The 21,504-nt window shown below is 48.5% G+C and overlaps 4 protein-coding genes across 4 annotated transcripts in view; 2 read left to right on the top strand and 2 right to left on the bottom strand.

The window, feature by feature from the left end:
- LOC147650263 (uncharacterized) overlaps positions 1-21,504 on the bottom strand; it is a 241,358-nt gene that overhangs the window by 2,218 nt on the left and 217,636 nt on the right. The window contains exons 9-15 of the mRNA XM_086853494.1: positions 16,681-16,815; positions 16,261-16,406; positions 15,526-15,806; positions 13,383-13,529; positions 12,493-12,796; positions 11,746-11,879; positions 264-575 (exon numbers count right to left, since the gene is read on the bottom strand). Of these exons, the coding sequence (XP_086709620.1) occupies positions 16,299-16,406; positions 16,681-16,815 (243 nt within the window). The 3' untranslated portion in view covers positions 264-575; positions 11,746-11,879; positions 12,493-12,796; ... (1 more) ...; positions 15,526-15,806; positions 16,261-16,298. The remainder of the gene's footprint in view (positions 1-263; positions 576-11,745; positions 11,880-12,492; positions 12,797-13,382; positions 13,530-15,525; positions 15,807-16,260; positions 16,407-16,680; positions 16,816-21,504) is intronic.
- The window catches only part of LOC147650267 (maestro heat-like repeat-containing protein family member 7), a 285,583-nt gene that overhangs the window by 78,357 nt on the left and 185,722 nt on the right, over positions 1-21,504 (bottom strand). The gene's annotated exons all lie outside the window — the stretch shown is intronic.
- Positions 1-21,504, top strand: part of LOC147650270 (maestro heat-like repeat-containing protein family member 7) — a 226,296-nt gene that overhangs the window by 62,330 nt on the left and 142,462 nt on the right. The gene's annotated exons all lie outside the window — the stretch shown is intronic.
- The window catches only part of LOC111942142 (uncharacterized), an 85,639-nt gene that overhangs the window by 12,599 nt on the left and 51,536 nt on the right, over positions 1-21,504 (top strand). The window lies entirely within an intron of this gene.

Below are 21,504 nucleotides of genomic sequence, written 5' to 3'. Positions count from 1 at the left end.
GCCCAGCATTTGGCCTGCAGCTGATCTGAACAGCAAACTCCAGAGCTGTAGCAGTCATTCTGGGCATGCCAGGAAACAATCTGCCAGTCAATGGTCTCTGGCTGGGGCCAGGCAGACAGACAAGGCTGCCTGCCGCAGCTTGGGCTGCTTTGGCCAAGCAGGCCTGGACTCACAGGGATATAGAGTCCCACTTCTTTATGGGAAATATCACTGGAATCCTTCAGGGACATTGGAGTGGACTGAAGGTCAGTGCCTGTGCCTACCTGGAGATGAGACTGGCCCATGCAGTTGTCAGGAGATTTTCTCTGCAGGATTACAAAGTTTTTCTTCAGAGTCCCCTTGGCCATTTCACTCTTCCTCAGTGCAGCACTCAGGAGTTGAGCATTCTCTGTCCCTTTGATTTCTTCTCTTCCTCTCTTCTTCAAGGCAGCAGCAGTCCCGTGGTCCAACTGTTCTTGCATGTCTTCCCTCTCCACTTCCAATTCCTGGGTTATCTTCTTCCCTCTTTGGATGTCAGGTGCACCCATGTTGTTTTCCATGTCTCTCAGCTGCTGGTGGTACAATTCCCATTCATGCTTCCAAAACAGGGAGAAGAAGACTCACTCATTGCCTCCCTTGGTTTGCTTCTCATACCAGATCTGGACTCCTGCTGCAGGGGCAGGCACGTGCTGCCCCCCTCTCTCTCTGCCTCTCGGGCTGCTGCAGACCTTGGCTGGGCCCCCCTTGACGCTGCCTCTTTCCCAGCTCGCTCAGCCCATCCCAGCTTCCTTTCTGCCCGTCCCCGACCTCTGGCAGCTCCACTCCCGTGTTCCTTTGGGCACGAGCTGCCAGAACTGCAGCCAGGATTTCAAGTCAATGCTAAGCAGGATTTAGGCAGTGCCATGAGGATGTGCTCTCCATCAGGAAGGAGGAGCAAACACCCTCAGCATTTCATTCCAAGGCCTTGGGGCAACAGGAGTGGTTTTCCAACACTCCTGTGTAGACTCCATGGCAGCACCCCCGAGAGCCCCACTGCCCTCTCTTGCAGCACCAATGGCCAGATCAGTCATTCCCTGCTGCCACTCAGGATGAGTTCTCCCCTTGCAGGCACACGTCCTGATCTTCATCAGCACCTGGCTTTCCTCTCTTCTCTCCCCACTGCCTGCTCTCACACGGCCAAGGCCAAACACCTTTCAATTAACAGCAACCTAGGTCTTCTCATCCCTCCTGCCAGCTCCAGATATTTAGAAATCTGAACATGGATTTGGACGCAAGGAATTGCCCAAACCATGCAATGTCAATGGAGACAGTGTGGACATGGAGAACTAAAGCTTCCAGGGCACAGAACTCCAGCATGGAGGAAAATCAGCAGCCTCAGTGCTAACTGGCTTTGACATGGCTACAACATCATTTCCTCCTTGTTCAGAAGAATGCAATTAGGAAAGTTAAACTGGAAAAAGGTGCTCCTTATGTTATAAATGCAACGGCAAATTAAAGATTAACAAAAATTAATTTATTATAAATTAATAAAGCAACAAACAGTGAGGAAAAAAACCACAATAAATGGACAGCGCAGCGCTGGGTGGACAGGGTCTATACGCAAGGTATAGGTGTTCCCAAATCCACGTCTGAGGGTCCTCTGGCCTGGGTTTTTATAGGGATTTTATGTCCCCAGGCTAGAATTCCAACCAGTTTCCATTCACCAAATGTCCCTGATTGTCGGGTGAATGGATTTCCTGGCCTAGAACATTGAGTCAGTAAGTATCCGGGCAGAGTCTCCTCAAATGTAAAGTGAGTCTGTATGTATTTTAACATATTTCATCACAGCGGGATTGAGAGATCCGGGCTGGTGCCGATGGATATCTCAGAGGAGTAGTCTCTTCTTTGTCTTTCTTGATTGAGTTTCTGTAGTATGGGTTTGGCAGGTGTGGTGTTCGATTCTGGCAACGACCATCTTCCTGGGGCTCGTCTCTTTTGTCTTGCTTGATGGTCTCCGGCCGAAATCGGCCGGGCGTTGCCTTTCTCTGGTGGTAGACTTTTAGGCTGGTTCTTTTGTTCTTGTGATGGCCTGTGTCCTGTCTTTTCCTCTGAGTTGATGAGTCTGTTGAAACCTGTTATCTGGGGGGGGTTCTTTTGCAATTCGTGGTTTTTGGAAAAGGAATTCTATCTCGACCGGGAGGAGAATTCCTTATTCCATACTTACATTTAGTTATAATTATACATACTTTATTTAAACTTCTTATTCCGAATTTTTATTTACCTAATTCTTTATTACAGTCCCCCACCTAATAATTTGAACACATTAAAAATTCGTGTTTTCATACTTTTTCAGAGGAATATCAGGTTAAATAATGTCGTTTTCCTCTTGGTCTAATTCTTCTATATTTTCTGTGGACAACATATGTTTATTTTCAAATTCCCTCAATGCTTTAACCGCATTTCTATTCTCTTTTTCTTCCTCTAACTTCATGATTTTTGAAAGAAGGGTAGTGTTTCCCTGTGCCTTTTCTGGGTCTATTGGGAGAGAGGCAATCTGCATTCCTTGAACGACAGAATGTATCAGTCTGATCAGACAAGGAATCAGGCAGGGTAGGAAGATGACTCCGGCAATAGAACATCCTATAAAGAATACTAGCTTTTTCCACCATGCCCCTTGCCCAAAAATTTGATCCCACCAAGAGGCTTGGAGAATCGAATTCCACTTCTGGACGGGTACATGGGCTACTTTCTTTATTTCAGCGGCTAGACCCTTTATAGTTTCTCCGAAGTCATCTATCTCCATGCAACACTCTGACTCGTTATATCTGCCACACACTCCTCCCTCCTCAGCTAGCAAATAGTCGAGAGCGAGTCTGTTTTGGTAGACAAAAGCTCTCATCTGAGAATGTTGTTTTGCTAGGAGTTCCAGGGCTTCTGAAGTGTGATTTGAAACAACTTCTACCACAGCCTGTAACCGAATGAGCCGATTAAGGAGGTAGATTGGGGTCCTGTATCCCCAGCTGCCATCATTTGCCCATGTTGCCGGTCCATAATATTGTATGATTCTTTCGGCGGGCCATTCCTCCCCCTTCCACTGGTGGTTACCTCCGGCTATTGGTAGTTCTCGTTTCAATTCCCTCTTTTGTCGGGCTAGGGTTTCAAAGAGGGGAGCACCTAAAGACCTGCTTTCATCTTTAGGTAGTGTAAAGAAGAAAGGCCGAATTATTCCGAGTGTGCATGACCCTTTCCAATTTCTGGGCAATTCACTGTATGCTTTTTTCTCGCATATCCAGTAAATCCCATCCGGTGCCTTCTAATCTCTGTTAAGTTTTGCCGGGTCCTCCCAATATTCCCTCAGGCCAAGAAAGGCATGGAAGGGATTTGCCCCGTCCTGTTTGTTCCAACATAGACTAATTAGATCTATCCATTCGCAATTATTTTCCCGAGATTGGCTCCAATAGCCCTCGGGTGATTCCGGCTGCCAAATTTTTGTTTTTTTATCTGAATTTACCGAGAGAGTTTTTACACACGGGGTGTAACCAACTAGCTCGGTGAATTCCCTTCCTTCCCGACTGACACAAAAAGTTCCAATGATCCTCTTGTCAATTACCCACCCCTCTGGTCGCCGGGTTGTTTTGGATAATTTTAATCCTGTCTACTTAAGTAATTGTTCTGGGGTTAATCCTTCTCCCTTCCATGGCCATCTTTCGGCTGATTTCAGGCCACCACATATCCAACAGTTAGTCAATCTCAATTCGGTAGCTATTTCCTGCATCAGATCTATGAATAGATTCTGATTAGGGCTAGGTAGCTTCCAATTATCGTATTGTTTTTCTAGTTGTTCGTATTGTTCACTGAGAGAGTTTAACCTCTCCTGTTCGAGTCTTTTTTTCTTATTTTCCATTTCCTGCCTTTTTAGTTCAAGAGTTAATTGTTTTATTTTATTTTCGGGGTCTGAACCATCTTCGTCTTTTGCGAAACAGATCACCTGATCAAACTGCAGACACACTCTATCATCGTCATTTTTCAGTAAATCTAAAACTATCGGTTCATTACTGAATGACACTTTTGTTTCATGTTTCAGGTTCTTCCCTTCCCAGTACAATTTCCCCCCCATGGCACAATATTTTAAGTTTGCTTTATTGTAACACAAGGGGTTGACTCTGTGGTACGCAATGAACGTTGACTGTTTCTTTCCTCCAATCCAGACAGTTTTATTACACTGCCCGCAGACCGAGATTGGGGAAACCCCTCCTATATCTCTCTTATTTCGTAGGTGGGTCGCTTGGACCTCTTTTTCTCCTGTGTTATGGGGTTGCCTTTTTCCAGTACCTATCCCTGGGGTGGAGCACCAAATTTTTCTTTCCAGCTTACACAGGTCTATTTGGGTACCGTTTGCCCAACATTCTCCTGCGTGCAACTCTGGAGGGCAGGCAATCCATGGCTCGGTTCGCGAGACAGTTGGGCACTGCTCACACTTCCCCAGGGAGGTCGTCCCCGGAGACGCCTCGGGGCCCGTTCTCTCGGTCCAGCACATGGCTAGGTTCAGGATTCCCCACAATCGCATCCCTCTGCCATTCCCTCCGCCCGTATAGGAACATACGGCGGGGATAACCATCTTCTCGGCAGCAAGGACTGTCTTCAGGGGCCCTTGACGTTCTGATGGCAAACCTCCTTTTAAAGGTTGCCCACCGAGATGCCTTGATCGTGCCGCTCCTGCACGGTACCTTTACGTTCCGGCGGCACTCTATTATTAGAGGTTCCGCCTTACAGTCCAAATGGCCTCGTAATCCTTTTTGAAAAAATCGGAACCACTCAGGAGAGTCGAGTTCCAAGATACCCACCCGGGTAGCAAGTGCTAGAAAAAGGTTGGTCTGTTCTAATTCTTCTTTGTAACACGCGGCACACAACCCTCTCGGTTTTTGCCCTCCTAAACAATGAGTCACCCACGTTTGTTTACAATATGCACACTTAAAATGTACAAAAGGAAAGCAATAACATTCAAAATTGGTGCAACTTATCCTGTCTTCGTTGCTCATTTGTTGTTCCACTGAAGCTTGATTTTCAAATCTCCCGGAGGGGTTACAATTTTCCACTCGGGGGAGTCGCGAACCGAAACTTTCTTCACTCGGGAAGAGTGTGTCCAGCCCTTTTCAGCTGTACGAACCGCGGTGTCTGTAGTCAGGAGGACGAGGAATGGTCCTTCCCAGTGGGGACTGAGGGGTTGCTCTTTCTACACTTTGATCAATACCTTGTCCCCTGGTTGAATTTGGTGGATCGGAAATCCCAACGTGCTGCTTTGAGGAATCAATCCTCTTCTCCTTAACTCCTGTAAGTTTTTATTTATAGAAATGAGATAAGGTTGGAGTTGAACATCCTCTGTTTGAGGATGTTCAACCGGCATACCATGCTTGTACGGCATTCCATACAACATTTCAAAGGGGGATAGTCCTGTTTCTGAGTTCGGCATGGTTCTTATATTCAACAATGCCAAGGGGAGACATTTGACCCAGGACATTCTTGTTTCAATTGTCAATTTGGATATTTGTGACTTCAGTGTCTGATTCATTCTTTCCACTTGCCCCGAGCTCTGAGGGTGCCAAGGAGTATGATATTGCCATCTGATCCCTAACGCATCGGACAACTGTTTGATAATTTTCGAGGTGAAATGTGTACCCTGATCCGAATCAATATGGTTTACAATACCATACTTAGGAATTATTTCCTCCAGTAGAATTTTAGACACTGTTTGAGCCGTGGCCTTAGCTCTGGGAAAGGCCTCTACCCAATGTGTCAATTTATTTACTATAACCAATAAATATTTATTTCTGCCAATTTTCGGTAATTCCGTGAAATCCACTTGGATTCTTTCGAATGGTCGATATGAGATTGGCCGACCTCCCCAATTGGTTTGCCGAAAATTCGCTCTGTTTACCTTTTGGCATATCACACATCTCTGTACCTCTTGTTTTGCAAGCTCGAAGATTCTTTTACACCCGAAGAATTTTAAAAATTGTTCAGCCAATGCCCTGGTTCCCCAATGGGTTTGTGCATGTAGTCTTTTGAGTATCCCTTTTGCTATTCCCTTCGGGACCAACTCCCTCCCGTCAGGTAACCACCATTTACCTTCTTTGAAATGTCCCCCTACCTTTTTGAAGTCTTCCTGCTCCTTTTCTGAAGGAAGCACTGAAACCTCTGGGGGTTCCCTTGGGACTAGCTCAGAAATACTTACGGTTAACAATGCCGCTCTTTTCGCCTCTTTATCCGCTAAATTGTTTCCCCTTGTATGGAATTGTCGTCCGGTCTGGTGTCCTTTTACATGAACCACAGATATCTCCAGTGGCTCCCTGACCGCTTCTAAAATTTGTCTAATTATTTCCTCATGTACCAATCCTTTTCCTTTAGTGTTGATCAGACCTCTTTCTTCCTAAATTTTCCCGAAGGTATGTATTATCCCAAATGCATATCTTGAATCGGTATAGATGGTTCCCCTTTTTCCCTTCAAGCCTTTGAGGGCTTTTAGGAGAGCAAAAAGTTCACAAGCCTGTGCTGACCAATTTGCTTTTAGGGGACCCGATTCTACAGTCTGTCCTGTTATACCATTTATGATGGCATAACCCGATTTACGTTTTCCCTCCATCATTCTCGAGGAACCATCGATAAACCATTTTTCTCTTCCTTCTAATTCTTGATCCTCTAGATCGGGTCTTACTTTAGTTTGTAATTCTACTGTTTCAATACAATTATGTAGTAGCTTTCCCGTTGGTTCCCCGTACAAAAATTGCGCAGGGTTTTGTGCAGAGGTTGTCCTTAATTCCAATCCTGGCGAACTGATTAACATGGCTTCATATTTCAGAAGCCTTGAATCGGTCAACCATTTCTCCGCTTTTTGTTGTAAGATATTTCTTACATCATGTGGAGTATAAACTATCAGGGGAGCTCCAAACGTTACCTTTTTGGCTTCCCCAACCAACGGTGCTACTGCCACAATTGCTTGCAGACACGTGGGCCAGCCCCGACTGACTGGATCTAGGATTTTGGACAAAAACCCTATAGGTTTCTTCTTTTCTGCCCATTCCTGGGTTAAAACTCCTTGTGCTGTTTGTCCACTTATGTCGACAAACAGTTGAAACTCTTTTCTGATGTCTGGTAATGTTAAAACTGGAGCAGTGACAAGGGCATTCTTTAGTTCTTGAAATTTAATTTCGTCTTGCCCTGTCCATTTTAATCGATCTGTATTTAGCCTTTCATACAGAAATTTCACCTTTTCACTGTATCCCTCAATCCACTGTCTGCAATATCCCATGAGCTTTAAAACTTGCCTAATTTGTCTCTTGGTTTGTGGGGCAGGAAGTTCAAGGATTCCCATCACCCTCTCGGGATCTAATTTCTTTTTCCCTTGTGATATCTAATGTCCAAGATATTTTACTTCGGGCTCAGTGAATTGCAGCTTGGATTTAGACACTTTCAACTCCTTTTGTCCCAGAAAATTCAGCAGGGAAATGGTACATTTCTTCACCTGCTCTTCCGTGATCCCGGCGATTAGCAAATCGTCTACATATTGTAACAGTTTTGTCCCTTCCTCTGGAGTGAATTGGGTGAGTAGCTGCTCTAAGGCTTGTCTGAACAAGTTCGGAGATTCAACGAATCCTTGTGGAAGGACCGTCCACCGCAATTGCTGATTTCGATTGGTATCTGGGTCCTCCCACTGGAAAGCGAAAAAATCCCTACTCCCTTCATCTAGAGGACATGTCCAGAAAGCATCTTTTAAATCAATTACACTATACCATACATCCTCTGGTGAGAGTCTGTTTAGTAAAGTGTAAGGATTTGCTACTACCGGAAACCTGGTTCGGGTTCTAGCATTTACAGCTCTCAAGTCCTGAACCAATCGGAAGTTCCCATCGGCTTTCTTTACTGCCAGGATGGGGGTGTTATGTGGGGACATGCAGGGCTCGAGCGTGCTTCCTTTAAGCAGCTCGTCAATTATTAATTTCAAACTCTTCCTCTCTTCGGCGGGGATGGGGTATTGTCGGATCCTTATCGGATTCTCTGGATTCTCAATTTCAATTTTGATGGGAGCAATATCTAATTTTCCCACTTCCCCCTTTGAGTGCCATACTCGGGGGTCAATTTCCTTTTCATCTTTTGAAGTTAAATGCAACACCTTCACTACTAATTCTGAATTTTTCACAATGATATTTATTCCTAAAGCTATAATCATATCTCTTCCCAATAGGTTGTAGTCGGCTTCTTCTACAAGCAACAAATTTCCTAAACATATCTTATTTTCTGACTCGATTTCCACCTCCTTGATTACCGAGACTTTGAATGGATCTCCTTTTGCGCTAATTACAATTACTTTTTCTTTACTCGTTTCACACCCTATAGGCAATTTCTGCAGGGTGCTTCTCTCAGCCCCGGTATCAACCAGGAAACTCATTTCCTGGCGGTGGGGACCTACCTTCAATTTTATCAAGGGCTCTTTTGCTGTTACTGTCCCCATTTGGAAGAGCCCAAGACCCCCCTAATCTTCTTTAAATATTTGTTCATCTTTTATTCGTTTCCTGCAATCCTTTTTTATGTGTCCTACTTTCTTACAGTAGAAGCACTCAGGAAGATCCTTTCGAGGAGGAGTTTCCTCTTTTTGGGATCCTTTTTGTTTTTTAGGTATCGGCTTTCCCTGTTTCTGTTCGTGTTTTTGAACTTCTTTTACTGCAGCCACTAATATTTTGGCTTGAAGTTTCTGTTTTTCGTCTTCTCTCCTCATATAAACCTTCTGAGCTTCCCTTAGAAGCTCTTGGAGACTCTTCTCCTGCCATCTATCAATTTTCTCCAGTTTCTTCCTAATGTCCTCCCATGATTTAGCCACAAACTGCGTTTTCAGCAGGACCTCCCCCACCGGAGAACTGGGATCAGTTCCGGAATAAATTTGCAGACTTCTCCGCAGCCTTTCTACCCATTCGGTAGGGGATTCCTCTTTTCCCTGACATTCCTCAAATACTTTGCTAATGTTCTGTCTTCTGGGGACCGCCTCTCTTATTCCTTGCACGATGATATTCCTCAAATCCATCATGCTTCTTCTCCCTTCTTCGGTCTGGGCGCTCCAACTCGGGCTTACGCTCGGCCACTTTTGGTCACTGGGTGTTCCCTGCGGGTGCCGCCTTTCCCAATCCCTGATGCCCGCCTGTTTAATCATCTCTCTCTCTTCCTGGCTAAACAGGGATCTCAGGATGGCCATGAGATCTTCGTAGGTGTAAATACTACTCCCTAGAAAATCGTCTAATCTTTCGGCCACTCCAAATGGGTCATCTAGCAGTCGCCCCATTTCTTTTTTGAATGCTCGTACATCCCCTGAGTTAAGGGGCACGTTTACAAATCCAATTACTCCGGGGGCGGTTGGCACTTCCCTGAGAGGGAACATTCGGTGCCCACTTTCTGTCTCTCCCCATTCTCCATTCCTTATTTTTGATTTCCACCGAGTCCTGCTTGCAGGAGGGGAACTGGAGTTTGCGGGAGGGTTTCCTCTCATTGCTGGCGGGATGTCTGCCGCAGCTAAGTGACTCAGAGGGTTCCCTTCGGATACTTTCGGTGGTCCCAGCTGTGGTGGCCGGACCGGGATTTGTGGAGGGGGTAAGCCCCATCCTTGCGTCAACACCGACTCCAAAGAGGGTGCGGTGGCTGGGTTTTCTGCAGGTGGGGGGGTAGTGAGGGTTTCTGGCACTACTCCCGGTGGTTGAGGGGAGCGTGCCTCTGCTAGTTGCCCCATGGAACCCTCGGGTGCTGATGGTACTACTTGGTCCATCACCGGAGGCTCTACTGGCCCGCGGTACGGAGGGGGTAAGTGATCCAGGGGTTCCCAGGTCTCTGTCTTATGTTCGTTTTTCTGTTTCACTGGAAACAGCCGCACTCTGGTATTTAACTAGAGTTTGGCATACTCTTTCTCCTCGCCGTCTGGCGAGACTTTTTTCTTTACGTGTGCGAGTAATTCCCTGCACGTCCATTTATCAAATGTTCTCAATACTGGCCAAGTGAGACATTTTTTTAATTTTTGTCCTCCCCAGATCTCGGCACAGTAGTAAATCATTTTTGCCTTTGATTTTTCTCGTCTCTCGGGACAAATTTCCCAATTTCTCAACATCCACCCTAAAGGACTCTCTGGTGGGATGTCTAGCATTTGCTTTGATTCTTCTGATGGACTTTTCTCGTTATCTAGTTTCTGCGTTTTACTTTTTCTCTGTCCCATTTTCTTACGATTCTTACCTGCTCTGCGTTGTGTTCGTCTTTTTCTTCGTCTGAAAGTCCTAGATCGCACCAATACTTACCTCTCGGTTAGCTGTACCGGGGTTTTCTCGATGTTCCGACTTTCTAAATCTTTTGGCTGAGAGAGTTTACCAGTTCCAGAGCTCGACTGGACGTCCCTTCCTCTCTCAGCCCCCTTTGATCGGTCCCCTGAGACTCCCTTTAGCCTCAGGCTTTACGAGTAAGGAAAGAGAGACACTTTCACACAGAATCGCTTCCTTCGCGGCCGGCCAATTCCCTCGCGGGAGGATGGAAACGCGGCCTTGAAGTCCACACTCGCTTCGTGACCAGGTCACGTCTCTCACAAACTCGCCCGATCACCCGCTCAACCTCACAGTACTTACAGCAATTTTCCTGCGAGGGCGTCTTCGTGCACGTATGACTTTTTATGAGCTACCAAGCCGCGGCTTTCCCGAAGGCTCCTGCCTTCCCGAGCTCTCTGGATCCGTTCCTCTTTATTATGGTTTTTCCTCAGCCTAAATTTGGTTCGGCAATCGGAGCGAACTGCGGAGGGTCTCTGCTCCCCAGGCCGCTGAAATCAGCGGGGGTACCCCCCTGGACAGCGAGATTCTCCCACAGTTTCTTCCGATCCGAGTCACGGCACCAATCTGTTATAAATGCAACGGCAAATTAAAGATTAACAAAAATTAATTTATTATAAATTAATAAAGCAACAAACAGTGAGGAAAAAAACCACAATAAATGGACAGCGCAGCGCTGGGTGGACAGGGTCTATACGCAAGGTATAGGTGTTCCCAAATCCACGTCTGAGGGTCCTCTGGCCTGGGTTTTTATAGGGATTTTATGTCCCCAGGCTAGAATTCCAACCAGTTTCCATTCACCAAATGTCCCTGATTGTCGGGTGAATGGATTTCCTGGCCTAGAACATTGAGTCAGTAAGTATCCGGGCAGAGTCTCCTCAAATGTAAAGTGAGTCTGTATGTATTTTAACATATTTCATCACAGCGGGATTGAGAGATCCGGGCTGGTGCCGATGGATATCTCAGAGGAGTAGTCTCTTCTTTGTCTTTCTTGATTGAGTTTCTGTAGTATGGGTTTGGCAGGTGTGGTGTTCGATTCTGGCAACGACCATCTTCCTGGGGCTCGTCTCTTTTGTCTTGCTTGATGGTCTCCGGCCGAAATCGGCCGGGCGTTGCCTTTCTCTGGAGGTAGACTTTTAGGCTGGTTCTTTTGTTCTTGTGATGGCCTGTGTCCTGTCTTTTCCTCTGAGTTGATGAGTCTGTTGAAACCTGTTATCTGGGGGGGGTTCTTTTGCAATTCGTGGTTTTTGGAAAAGGAATTCTATCTCGACCGGGAGGAGAATTCCTTATTCCATACTTACATTTAGTTATAATTATACATACTTTATTTAAACTTCTTATTCCGAATTTTTATTTACCTAATTCTTTATTACACCTTAGAACTGGTAACACAAGGTGCAAACATAGCTAGGAAATGGCCCTTTGTGGCATCTGCCATTCTCACCAGCACATCCTTCCTTTCCTTCTCCTGACTCTCCAGTTTCCTCTGCAGTGATGCCACCTCCTGACGAACAGTCACAGCCTCTTCCTTCAAGGCAGTTTCTAGAGAGGTCTTCTGCTCTTCTGCCCTCCATATTGCTGCAGGAGGGAAGGGGAAAGGGAAGGGAGAAAGCAAAGCAAAGTAATCTGATGGGCACCCTGCAGAGACAACAGCACTGTCTTCTCTGCCTGCTGTGGTTTGCCAGGCCTTAAGCCCACAAGAGCTTCCAAAAGTGAGAGAAATGAAGGAAATTTCCAGGCAGAGAAAAAAGCAGGAATGGCAGGGGCAAGGTTCAGAGGAATAGCAAAGTGTGTTTGCTCTTGGCCTTGTGCAGAGTGAACAATCCAAGAGAGACAAAGCAGCTGGGATGCCTGTGCAGCCCTGCTCCAGAGAGGCCAATAGCCTGGAGGCTTTGACAGGGCCTGAAATTTGGGGGAATTGAGCTGAGGCATCCAGCTTCAGCTGCTTAGCACAGACACAGCACCTGAAAGGCACCAGCTGTGTATGGGATCAGCCACAGCAGAGCCAGTTGGCACCGCCAGCCACAGCATCATCCTTGAGATAAACTTTGACTGGCGCCTAGATGGAGAAGTCTCGTGCTGGTTGTTTTTCCTGTCTGCCATCTCTGGGCAAAGGCCTTTACCTCTGCATGGGATCAGAGATCCCCGCTGGTGGAACAGGATGGGGCAATGGATGGGAGAGAAGTTGTACCTTGCTGAGTTTCCTCCAACAGTGTCTGCAGCTCCTGATTGCAGGCCTTGATTTGGTTGTTGTCAGCCTGAGCCATCCTCAGCTCCATCTCCATGGCCTCACAGTGTGTGGCCATGGCCTCTGCTCTTTCCTCAGAGCTTTGGAGCCTCAGACGCAGCTCAGACACCTCAGCCTGCAGCACATGCACAGCGTCCCTCAAGCTCTGTTCTCCTGCTTGGGACTTTTCCAGCTCCTGCAGCAGCTCTTTCTCTTGAGTGTCATGCTGAGCTGCCTTCTCTGTCACTGCATCCTGCAGGGCCTGGATCTGGAAGATGGATGCAGAGAGCCTCAGGGACTGGGCTGCTCCTGAGGCAGCAGAGCGGGCAGTAGGGAGAGCATTGAAGGAGAAATGACTTCAGGTAGAAATACACCAGAAACAGAAGGTGCAGAACCAGGAATCCAGTAGAGACAAAGGTAGAGAAAACAGGGGAAGGGAGGCAAGGGGCACCCTTGAGGCTGCAGCTCTGAACACGGGCTGAACTGGCTGTGGTGGAAGTGCCCTGCCCAGCCTGCCATAGCCACGTCTGTGTCCCCACATTGCTCAGTGCCTGGCACAGGCACCAATCCTGTCAGGGACAGCACTGCTAACAGAGGGACAGAGAAGCTCCAGAGGAGTGTGCTGCTGCTTCTGCTCCCAGATTTCCTGCTGGGACCCAGGAAAGAATGGGGGAAAACTTTGGCAGCAGACACCAGATCCAGCCTTGGCCTGAGGGTGCAGCAGCAGCAGCAGCCCTGGGAAGAACATGTGGATGCTGCTGGGAGGGGAAAGAGGTTGGGACTAGCATGCCAAAGGTGGTGTTATGTGTCCCTGGAGAAGAGGATGGAGTGCACAGCTTACCTGGGTGTTGAGCTGCTTCAGTTGTCCTGCACGGCTCGAAGGGACCAGTTCGGCCTGCTGAAGAGCAGAATGAAACTGAGACAGCTGATTGTTCAGCACCAGGTTCCTTTGTTCCAGCATTCTGAGATCCATGCTCTTTTCCTCCAGAGACAGAATCAGCCTAGAAGGGAAGCATGCAACTCATTACTAATGGTATCACATTTTATAAACTCCTAGGACTTGCACCACCTCAGAGAAAACTGCTCTATCCAATGAGGTTTGTCTAAACAACTTGGCTGTTTGTTCCCCCTGCAGTCACAGCCCAGCATGTGTCCACTCTGCTTTTGTTCCTGAAAGAACAGGGAGCTCCTGCCTTCATGGCCTACCTTCTATTTGAGCTGGGAAAGTGAATACAAATCTAACAAAGTCCTGCAATGAAGACATTAGGGAAGAGGAAGAATTTTCTTCTGACTAACCAGGCTCCAAGGGGAAGAGGTTTGGTCAACATGGAAGAGACGTTTCCTTCCCCCATCTTGTATGTCCAGGTAGGAGGAGCAGCACCCTACAGCCAGGGGACGTCTGGGAAGTTCCCTGAGATTTACCAGCACACATCCTACTTTCAGCTGGAGGAACAAAGGCCCAAGGCAGAAGTGGCAACAGAGGCTTGGAGCTCAAGCTGATGGAAGATGCAGAAACCTCCAGGCAAGCAAGAGTGCTCTGCCTTTCCTTTGTCTTCTTCTTGGAAGAAGAATCCTGTGGCACTCAAGACTGGCTTGACTTGATCAGCTGGAGGAGCCCCCCTAACCCTGCTCTGGTTTCTTGCATTCTTTGCACAGTCAGTAACACCTGTGAGTGTGGAGGGTGGCAGGGACCCTGCTTGAGCCCCTCCAGGCACCGGGGCGGGGGGGGGGGGCATTTTATCAGGAGCAATGCACCAGAGATATCATGAATAAAATCTCTCAAGAAATCCACCCCAGTTAAAATACTGTGTTTAGTTACATACAGTTAATGTTCTTATCCCATTTGTAAACCTTGTACCCCTTGTTTACTCCGATGGTTATTAGTAATGTTAATTACGTACCAGGTTCTGAAGTGTTTGAAAGGTTCTTATGAGATATTCCTGTACCTTTCCCTTCCTTCCCTGCTACTGCTGTAACAGAGCTGCTCCCATGGGGGCTAAATTAAACTAACAAAAGCAACCCATTAGAAAGGTATGCCACAGAAGGAGACAACTCCCATGGTTGCTGTGCCACACTAGAACAAAGAAACTCCCAGGAAGCTGTGCAACCAAGTAATACGCAAACTAAGGCATGCAAGACACCAAAACAATGAGCTAACAGAGGAATAAAAGGACAAGGAAACATATTCTAGCAAGCTAAGATCATCTCCCTGCATCACCTAAGCCTGCTTAGAAACCATCTTCCTGCATCACCATGACCTAAGAGGACTGGAAAGGACTGACACCCCTAGACAACGAGCCAGAACAACAGGCCTTCTGGCTACTCTCATGAGGACAGAAGCCCCAGCTCTGCAGTGTGTGCTGCAAAGCTGAATTGTGCCTCCTCCTTGGAGCTGCCAGTGTGGGAACGGCCATGGTGCAAACAAGCCCTCGGGCCCCCCACCCCAAGAGCTGAATCCTAATTAAAGGCATCAAACAGGAGTCTTGTCTCCTGGCCAATTTCTTTCAAGAAACATTCTTGTTTCTTGGGTGCCTCCCAGGGCAATCTGGGCTTGATCAGCACTCAGGGCCTTAAGAAGGTTCTGCCCAGCAAAGGCATCAGATGCCAGGCTGATCAGATCCCAAAGGCTTCAAGTTACAGCAGCCAAGGTGGAGCTGATGGATGTATCCAGCTCCTTACACTGCAGCTCCAGCACTGTTAACACACCCACCTAACCTAACCTAACCTAACCTAACCTAACCTAACCTAACCTAACCTAACAGCACAACACTCCCTAGAGGGAAAGAGCTACCCCAAAAGCCTTTGTCTTCAGAAAAACTCCAAGTGAAGGCTTAAAATATTAGAGAATGAACACAACATACAGATAATGAGATGTGTCTTCATGGAGAGTTCAGAATCTGCCACTTAGGAAATGCTGCCAGAGCCCCAGGTAGGTGCAAAGATGGCAAAGAGGGAATGCATTCACCACATTGCAGAGTCCCACAGGCTTTCATTTACCTGTCTCTTTCCCTCTCTAGGACATTCACGGAAGCCTGCAATTCAAAATTTTCCAGTGCCACTTCTTTGCATTCACTCCATTCCCTCTCCAGTTTCTGCAGCTTCACTTGGAGCTCCTTCTTCTGATGTTCTGCCTCCTCCAGCCTCTTCTGGATGTGTTCAGCCTCCAATTGCTTCTGCCTTGACTGTGCCTGGGCCTCGCTCACATCTTGCTGGGCTCTCTGGACTCTGCTTTCCAGGAACTCTCGGGAGGCTGCCAGCTGAGATGTCAACTCTTCCACCTCCAGTCAAACAGAACAAAGCAGTCAGAGGCGACAGCCACAGCCTGCCACTGTCAGCCACAGCAGAGGCACTTAGGAATGAGAAAGGAAAACTTTCCCTTTCTCCCTGTCCTGGGACCGGCAGATTCCCAATAGAGATGGACAACTTAAGGTTAAATCTCTAAGTGGCCCACCTGAAAAAGCACCTCCCAAACCAAGGCTAGCAAGAAGAGGCCAGCAGGAGTCCATGCTGATGGTTGCTGGCCAATAGCCCAGAGGACTGGCCCAGCTGTCCAGGGGGCAGCAGCTGAGATTCAGCAGAGCACTGAGTGTCCTTCAGAGCAGCTGCCATGGAGCCCCCACAGCATGAGGCAGCCCCAGGGATCACTCCATCAGCTGCTGCTCTGCCATGGAAAAGCAGGAAGGCCACAGAGTCCTCCCTGGCTGACTGCAGTGCCACTGCTGTTTCACTCACCTGCTTTTGTAGAGCATCCCTCTGCTCAAGGAGGACATTCATCTCCTCTCTCTGATGCCCTGAAGTTCTTCCTTGTGCCTCCTCTTCACTGCCAGCATTTCATTGTGAGCTTCCTGCAGCTCAGCTTGCAGCTTTGCCTTGATGGTCTGGCTACAAAATGCAGTGACTTCCTGGGACCTGCCCTCAGGCTCAGATTTTTGCACTTGCTGTCTCCAAATCCCATTCCTTCAGCCACTTCTTGTGGCTTCTCAACCCAGCTCTGCTTGCACTGCAAGCCCTCCTTCCTGTGGCTGAGCTCTGGAGCTTACCAGGCTCTGTGCTCCCACAGCCTGAGGCAGCCCTTGCCTCCTCACTCCCAGGAGCTGCCTTTTGTGCCCTTGTCCCTGCCCTGCACTCCATTCCCTGCCTACTCAGACTTACCTGTCCCTTCTCTTGCTGCTCTTTCACCGCCTGCCTGAGCTGCTGGACCTGCTGGCACGCTTGGCTGAGCTGTCCCCGAGTTTGGAGCAGTGTCTCTGTTAAAGCCCTCTTCTCATTCTTCTCTTCCTGCAGCACCTGCACAGAAGCAAAGAGCAGAGGGTTTCACACTTGCCTGCAACATCTGTGTGGCAAGAGGCAAAGACGGATGGGCTCACGCGCCCTCAGAGCACTTGGCTGCTGCTCCCCTGGGCCACTGTCTGCCCCGGGGAACCACAGCTGCCCAGGAAGTGACTTAAAACACAGCCCAGAAGACATCTCTGGGTTCCTCTTCAGAAATACTCCAGATGAGTCGTTAAATAGATTTTTCTCATCCTTGTCAGCATTTCTGCTTCACACTCCCTGTGCCCACAAAAGTCCTACAATCTCACTTTGGCACTGAACACCTACCAGCACACACCAGAAGGGGAGTGGTAAGAGAACAGTGAAGAAACTCTGAGGTATGTCTTAGAAAAACAGAACACAAGAGCAGCACAAAAATCTCAACTTAAAGCTGATGTTTCTGCCTGGCTTCCTGTGAGAGGGCTCATTCCTGGTCCCAAAGACAGACCCGATCACCTTTCACCTGCCCAAATTCAATGGAGAGGACATGGAGGACATGCTCCACACAGCCCCCATAGCCTGCTATCTCCACAGCTCCAGCCTTGCAAAAAATCACACCAGTTCTCCCTTCAGAACCATTACCTGTCGCTTGGCTTTTTCAAATCTAATTTGTTCATCTTGTTGGGCCTGCAGGGTGGCAACTTTCTGCCTCAGCTCAAGCAGCACCTTCTCGTGTTCCCGGTCTCTCTTTGCCTTCTCTTCTTGCAATTGTTCCAGCACCTCAGCACGGTGCCTTTCACGTTCACTTGCCTGAGGAGGGGAGGTTTCTGCATTCCAGAAACAATGTCCTGACAGCTCTCTCTGCTTCCAGCTCTCGTTGCAGGAATTTCACTTGTCCTGCAAACATCACCAACAGCAGGAGTCAGAGTCTTTACTGACTTTACTGACCTCAGGCCCTTTCAATGCCTCCAGCCCCACCACTCCTCAGAAGCCCTGTGGACAGAGGTGGCTTTACAGGGTGCTTAGCTTTTCTCGGCAGGGGCGGCACCACGAACAAAGCACACGAGGTCCTCACCTTCTACCACTGCCTTGGCCTGCGTGACTCTGAGCACTTGAGCCTCCAGATGGTTCCTGCTCATCTCCAGCTGAGATATCTGCTGCTGAGCTGCAGACAGGCTGGATTCCAGGCTCTCCTTTTGCTGACCTACAAATTGCAAATACAGAGAGACATGAGCTGCTTGCTCCTGACACTCACAGCTGGTTATTCCAGGACAACGAGGCTCAAGATCCCCACACATCACTATGGAAAATGGGTCACATGGAAACTCGTCCAGAGAAGGCACTTTTGTGCCATTTCCATAGCAAAGCAGGGCCCTCTGAGGGAGTGCCCTGGCCTTCCTTATGGCCTGGCACAGCACACACAGCCCAGCCCAACTTGACCTCAACAGCCAAAGCTTCACTTGCTGTTCCTGACCTATGACACTGGGGAGCTGTGCCCGGACAGGATGGGCTGACGAGCAAAGTCTCAGCCTCTGCTCACATCCCTTCTGTCATCAGCACTTGCAAGCTGCTCTGCAGGGGGACAGAACAGACTCTTGCTCTGGCTGACTCCTGACTTTTTAATGCTCTTGAAAATGGACATAAAGTTACATCATCTTCCAGACACCATGTATTTAAGAGACTTCAGAACTACTTGGCATGATGCAGTAAAATCTCATGGTCATGGCAGCACTTGTAAAAAATACCAACACCCTTTTGTCTGAACAAAAACTACCTGAATGCAGAGACTGCTGTTTAAACTCTTGCAAGGTCAAGGAGTAGGCTTGCCACCATTATTTTAGTATTGTTGGCTAAACAGGCAGTAGCCCAATTGGCTTGTCCTTCTTTACAGAGTGAGAGGGACCATGCAAAGGGACTTTGATTGGCTTGGCAGGTGGATGCCCATCAACAATTAGCAAGAATCCCCAGAGGTCGTTGAGGATTCCAAAGGGCTTTCCCTGCTGCTCTCTAACCACCTCTAGCACCTGGCCCACACTTCTCAAGAGCGGGCTTGGAAGCAGAAAGCCTCAAGACTTTCAGCAGGAGCCTCTGGCTTCACCCACAATGGCAGCAAGCAACAAGGGAAAACATACAGGACTTCCCCTTCTAGAACAAAACACTCCCAATGTCCCCAGGTAAGAGCCTGGAATGCTCAAGATGGGGCTTCAGTTCTGAAGATCAAGATCATGTCAAGCTACTTGGTAAGGAACGAGGGATGTTCAGTGAACCAGGGATGCTCACAAAAAGGAACCAAACGCAAGAGAAACTTGAGGTTTCACTCAACCTCTGCATGCTTTAACTACTATTCAGGGCTGGGTGGCTTGCTTTTGACTTCCCACAGGAATGTGCTTGGCAGCACAAACAGGAGCCCAAGGCTCATGAGAGCTTTATTGGCTTTAGATGTCAGAAAAATAACCTTCACATTGTGGCATATTTCTCTTTTTTTGGAGACATTTCCATTTTCTTTCCATGGAATGTAAAAACATCTGAAAGGCTCTGCTCCCTGCCTTTACCTGGTCTCTGCCAGCTGCTTGCAAAGCTCTTGTCGGTGCCGTTCCATGTTATCCATTCCTCCCTTAAGGGCAGCCTTCTCCTGGCCCAGCAGCTCCTTCTCTCTGCGCACCTGGGCCAGTGCGTGCCCTTGGCCAGAGGATTGCTGGCGCAGCTGCTCCAGAGCCCTGCTTGATGACTCTTGCTCCTGGGAAACCTGGAAACAGGACAAGGTACAGCTTGAGCCCTTCCTCAGGAGCCCTGTGCAGAGCCAGCCAGTGCCACCTCGCAGGCAGCCAGAGGACAAGGAGCACCTGTGCTCTGGCCTCCAAGGTTCACAGCACTGCCCTATGCAGCTCTGATACCCTGGGCTGCAAAAGCCTCTGCCACTGTTACCTTGGAGCTGCTGTGTCAGGCCCTGCTGCCTTGCCTGGGACTTGACAGCTCCTTGCCAACAAACATCCCTACTCCAAACTCCATGTTGTCACCCAAAAACACTGCATCTTCCTCAAATGACACTTGGCAAACAAAATTTCTATCAGGATCTTTTGAAGCCCTGGATATTTTCAGGAAGGTTGGGGAAAGCAATTTTGCTCCCTGAAGGAAGGGAAAATACACAGGACTTCCTCTTCTAGAACAAAACCCCCATCAAAGTGTCACCTCTCCACATGTTCAGAGCAGCTCTCTGCAACGAGGGGATGCTTGGCAGGGAAATGGCTCTTGTGGTGAGCAGACATTTAGTGACTGATGGAAGTCTGGCTGATGTGGCCAATGCAGATGTCTTGGTGCAGCAATTCACACCAACAATACCACTGACTTGTCTTACACAAAGAAGGTGTCTAATGGCCCTTGCTGCTATTCAAGCCAGATGACCAAACCGTGTTTTTGAGCTCTTTTCTCCAAAAGCAAAATCTCTGCTGTGTATTTGCCAAACCTACCACATACCCCAGAACGGAGACTGTCTGAGAGGGACCATCAGAAACAAACCCTTCTCTTGCAGCTATCCTGTAACGCCCAATCCAAACCTCTCCTGGCACAGCTTGGAGCAGTTTCCTCGTGTCCTGTCCCTTGCTCCCTGGGAGCAGAGCCCAACCCTCAGCTGCTGCACCTTCCTGTCACAGGAAGCTGTAGAGAGCAAGAAGGTGCCCCCTGAGCCTCCTTTTCTCCAGGCTGAGCCCCGCCAGCTCCCTCAGCTGCTCTTTGTCAAACCTGTGCTCCAGACCCTTCCCCAGCTCCATTCCCTGTTTTAGAGGCTCTGTGGCTGCCCAAAGCAACAAATTTTGTAGAAGCATGCAACACTTTGCTGACAAACACCCATATCCCTGGCTAAAAAATGCGTGTGCCATCTTGAGGCAGCTGTCCACAGCAGTGTCCCTGTCTTCTTCTGCCAGAAACAGCATCTGGGCTGATCTGGCTGGCACAACTCCCACTCCCACAGGTGCTGCCTAGCAATGAGGTGTCCAGAGCCATGGTGACATCATCCCTCTTTTGCTCCAGCAGATCCCTCTGAAGCTGCAATTCCTCCAGTGTCTGCCTCTTGACTTCCAGCTCGCTCTGCAATGAGGGGTCTTCTCCCTCCAGTGCAGCCTCCACTGTACAAGAAGGGCCAAGACAAGTTTTCAAGGGAAAAACCAGTCTCATTTCCAAAACCAACCTCCATCCTGTCCTGCTGCTGGGCCATTTCCACCTGGGGTGACGTTTCCTTCTGCTGCTCGGTGTTCCTTTGACGCAGCCACAAGGCTCCTGGCTCTGGGATTCCCATGCATTGCTGCAGCTTTTCCCTGGACTTCTCAATGTTTTCACAGCAACTGCAGAGACAAGGCTCAGTCAGAAGAACAAAGAGGCCTCAAGAGTCACCAATCCCATTTCCAGCACTCCAGGCTGGAGCAGGGGGCAGTGGGCTAAGGAAGACCTTGCTCTTTCCCTCCCAAGGAAATCCTCCAGAGGCAAAGGGAAAGGAAGGCAGGATTTTGCCTTCCTTCAGTGAGAAGCAGTGGCTGGGCAGAGGCACGCAAAGAACAGAATTCAGGGAAGCGGTATGGTGAGAAGAAGGAGTCTTCTATTCCAACATGGCTGTGCATCTCCCACACAGCCTTAGGAGTCACAGTAGAGCATGAAAAACCCTGACAGGACGATGCTCAAGAGCCACACATGGTAGGGCAGGTGATTTCTTCACCCAGGAACCTCTGAACTCCC

The sequence above is a fragment of the Cyanistes caeruleus genome, chromosome 16 (assembly GCF_971803275.1).
Source record: "Cyanistes caeruleus chromosome 16, bCyaCae1.hap1.1, whole genome shotgun sequence".
In the NCBI taxonomy this organism is placed as follows: domain Eukaryota; kingdom Metazoa; phylum Chordata; class Aves; order Passeriformes; family Paridae; genus Cyanistes; species Cyanistes caeruleus.
This window is presented reverse-complemented; position numbering and strand designations above follow the sequence as displayed.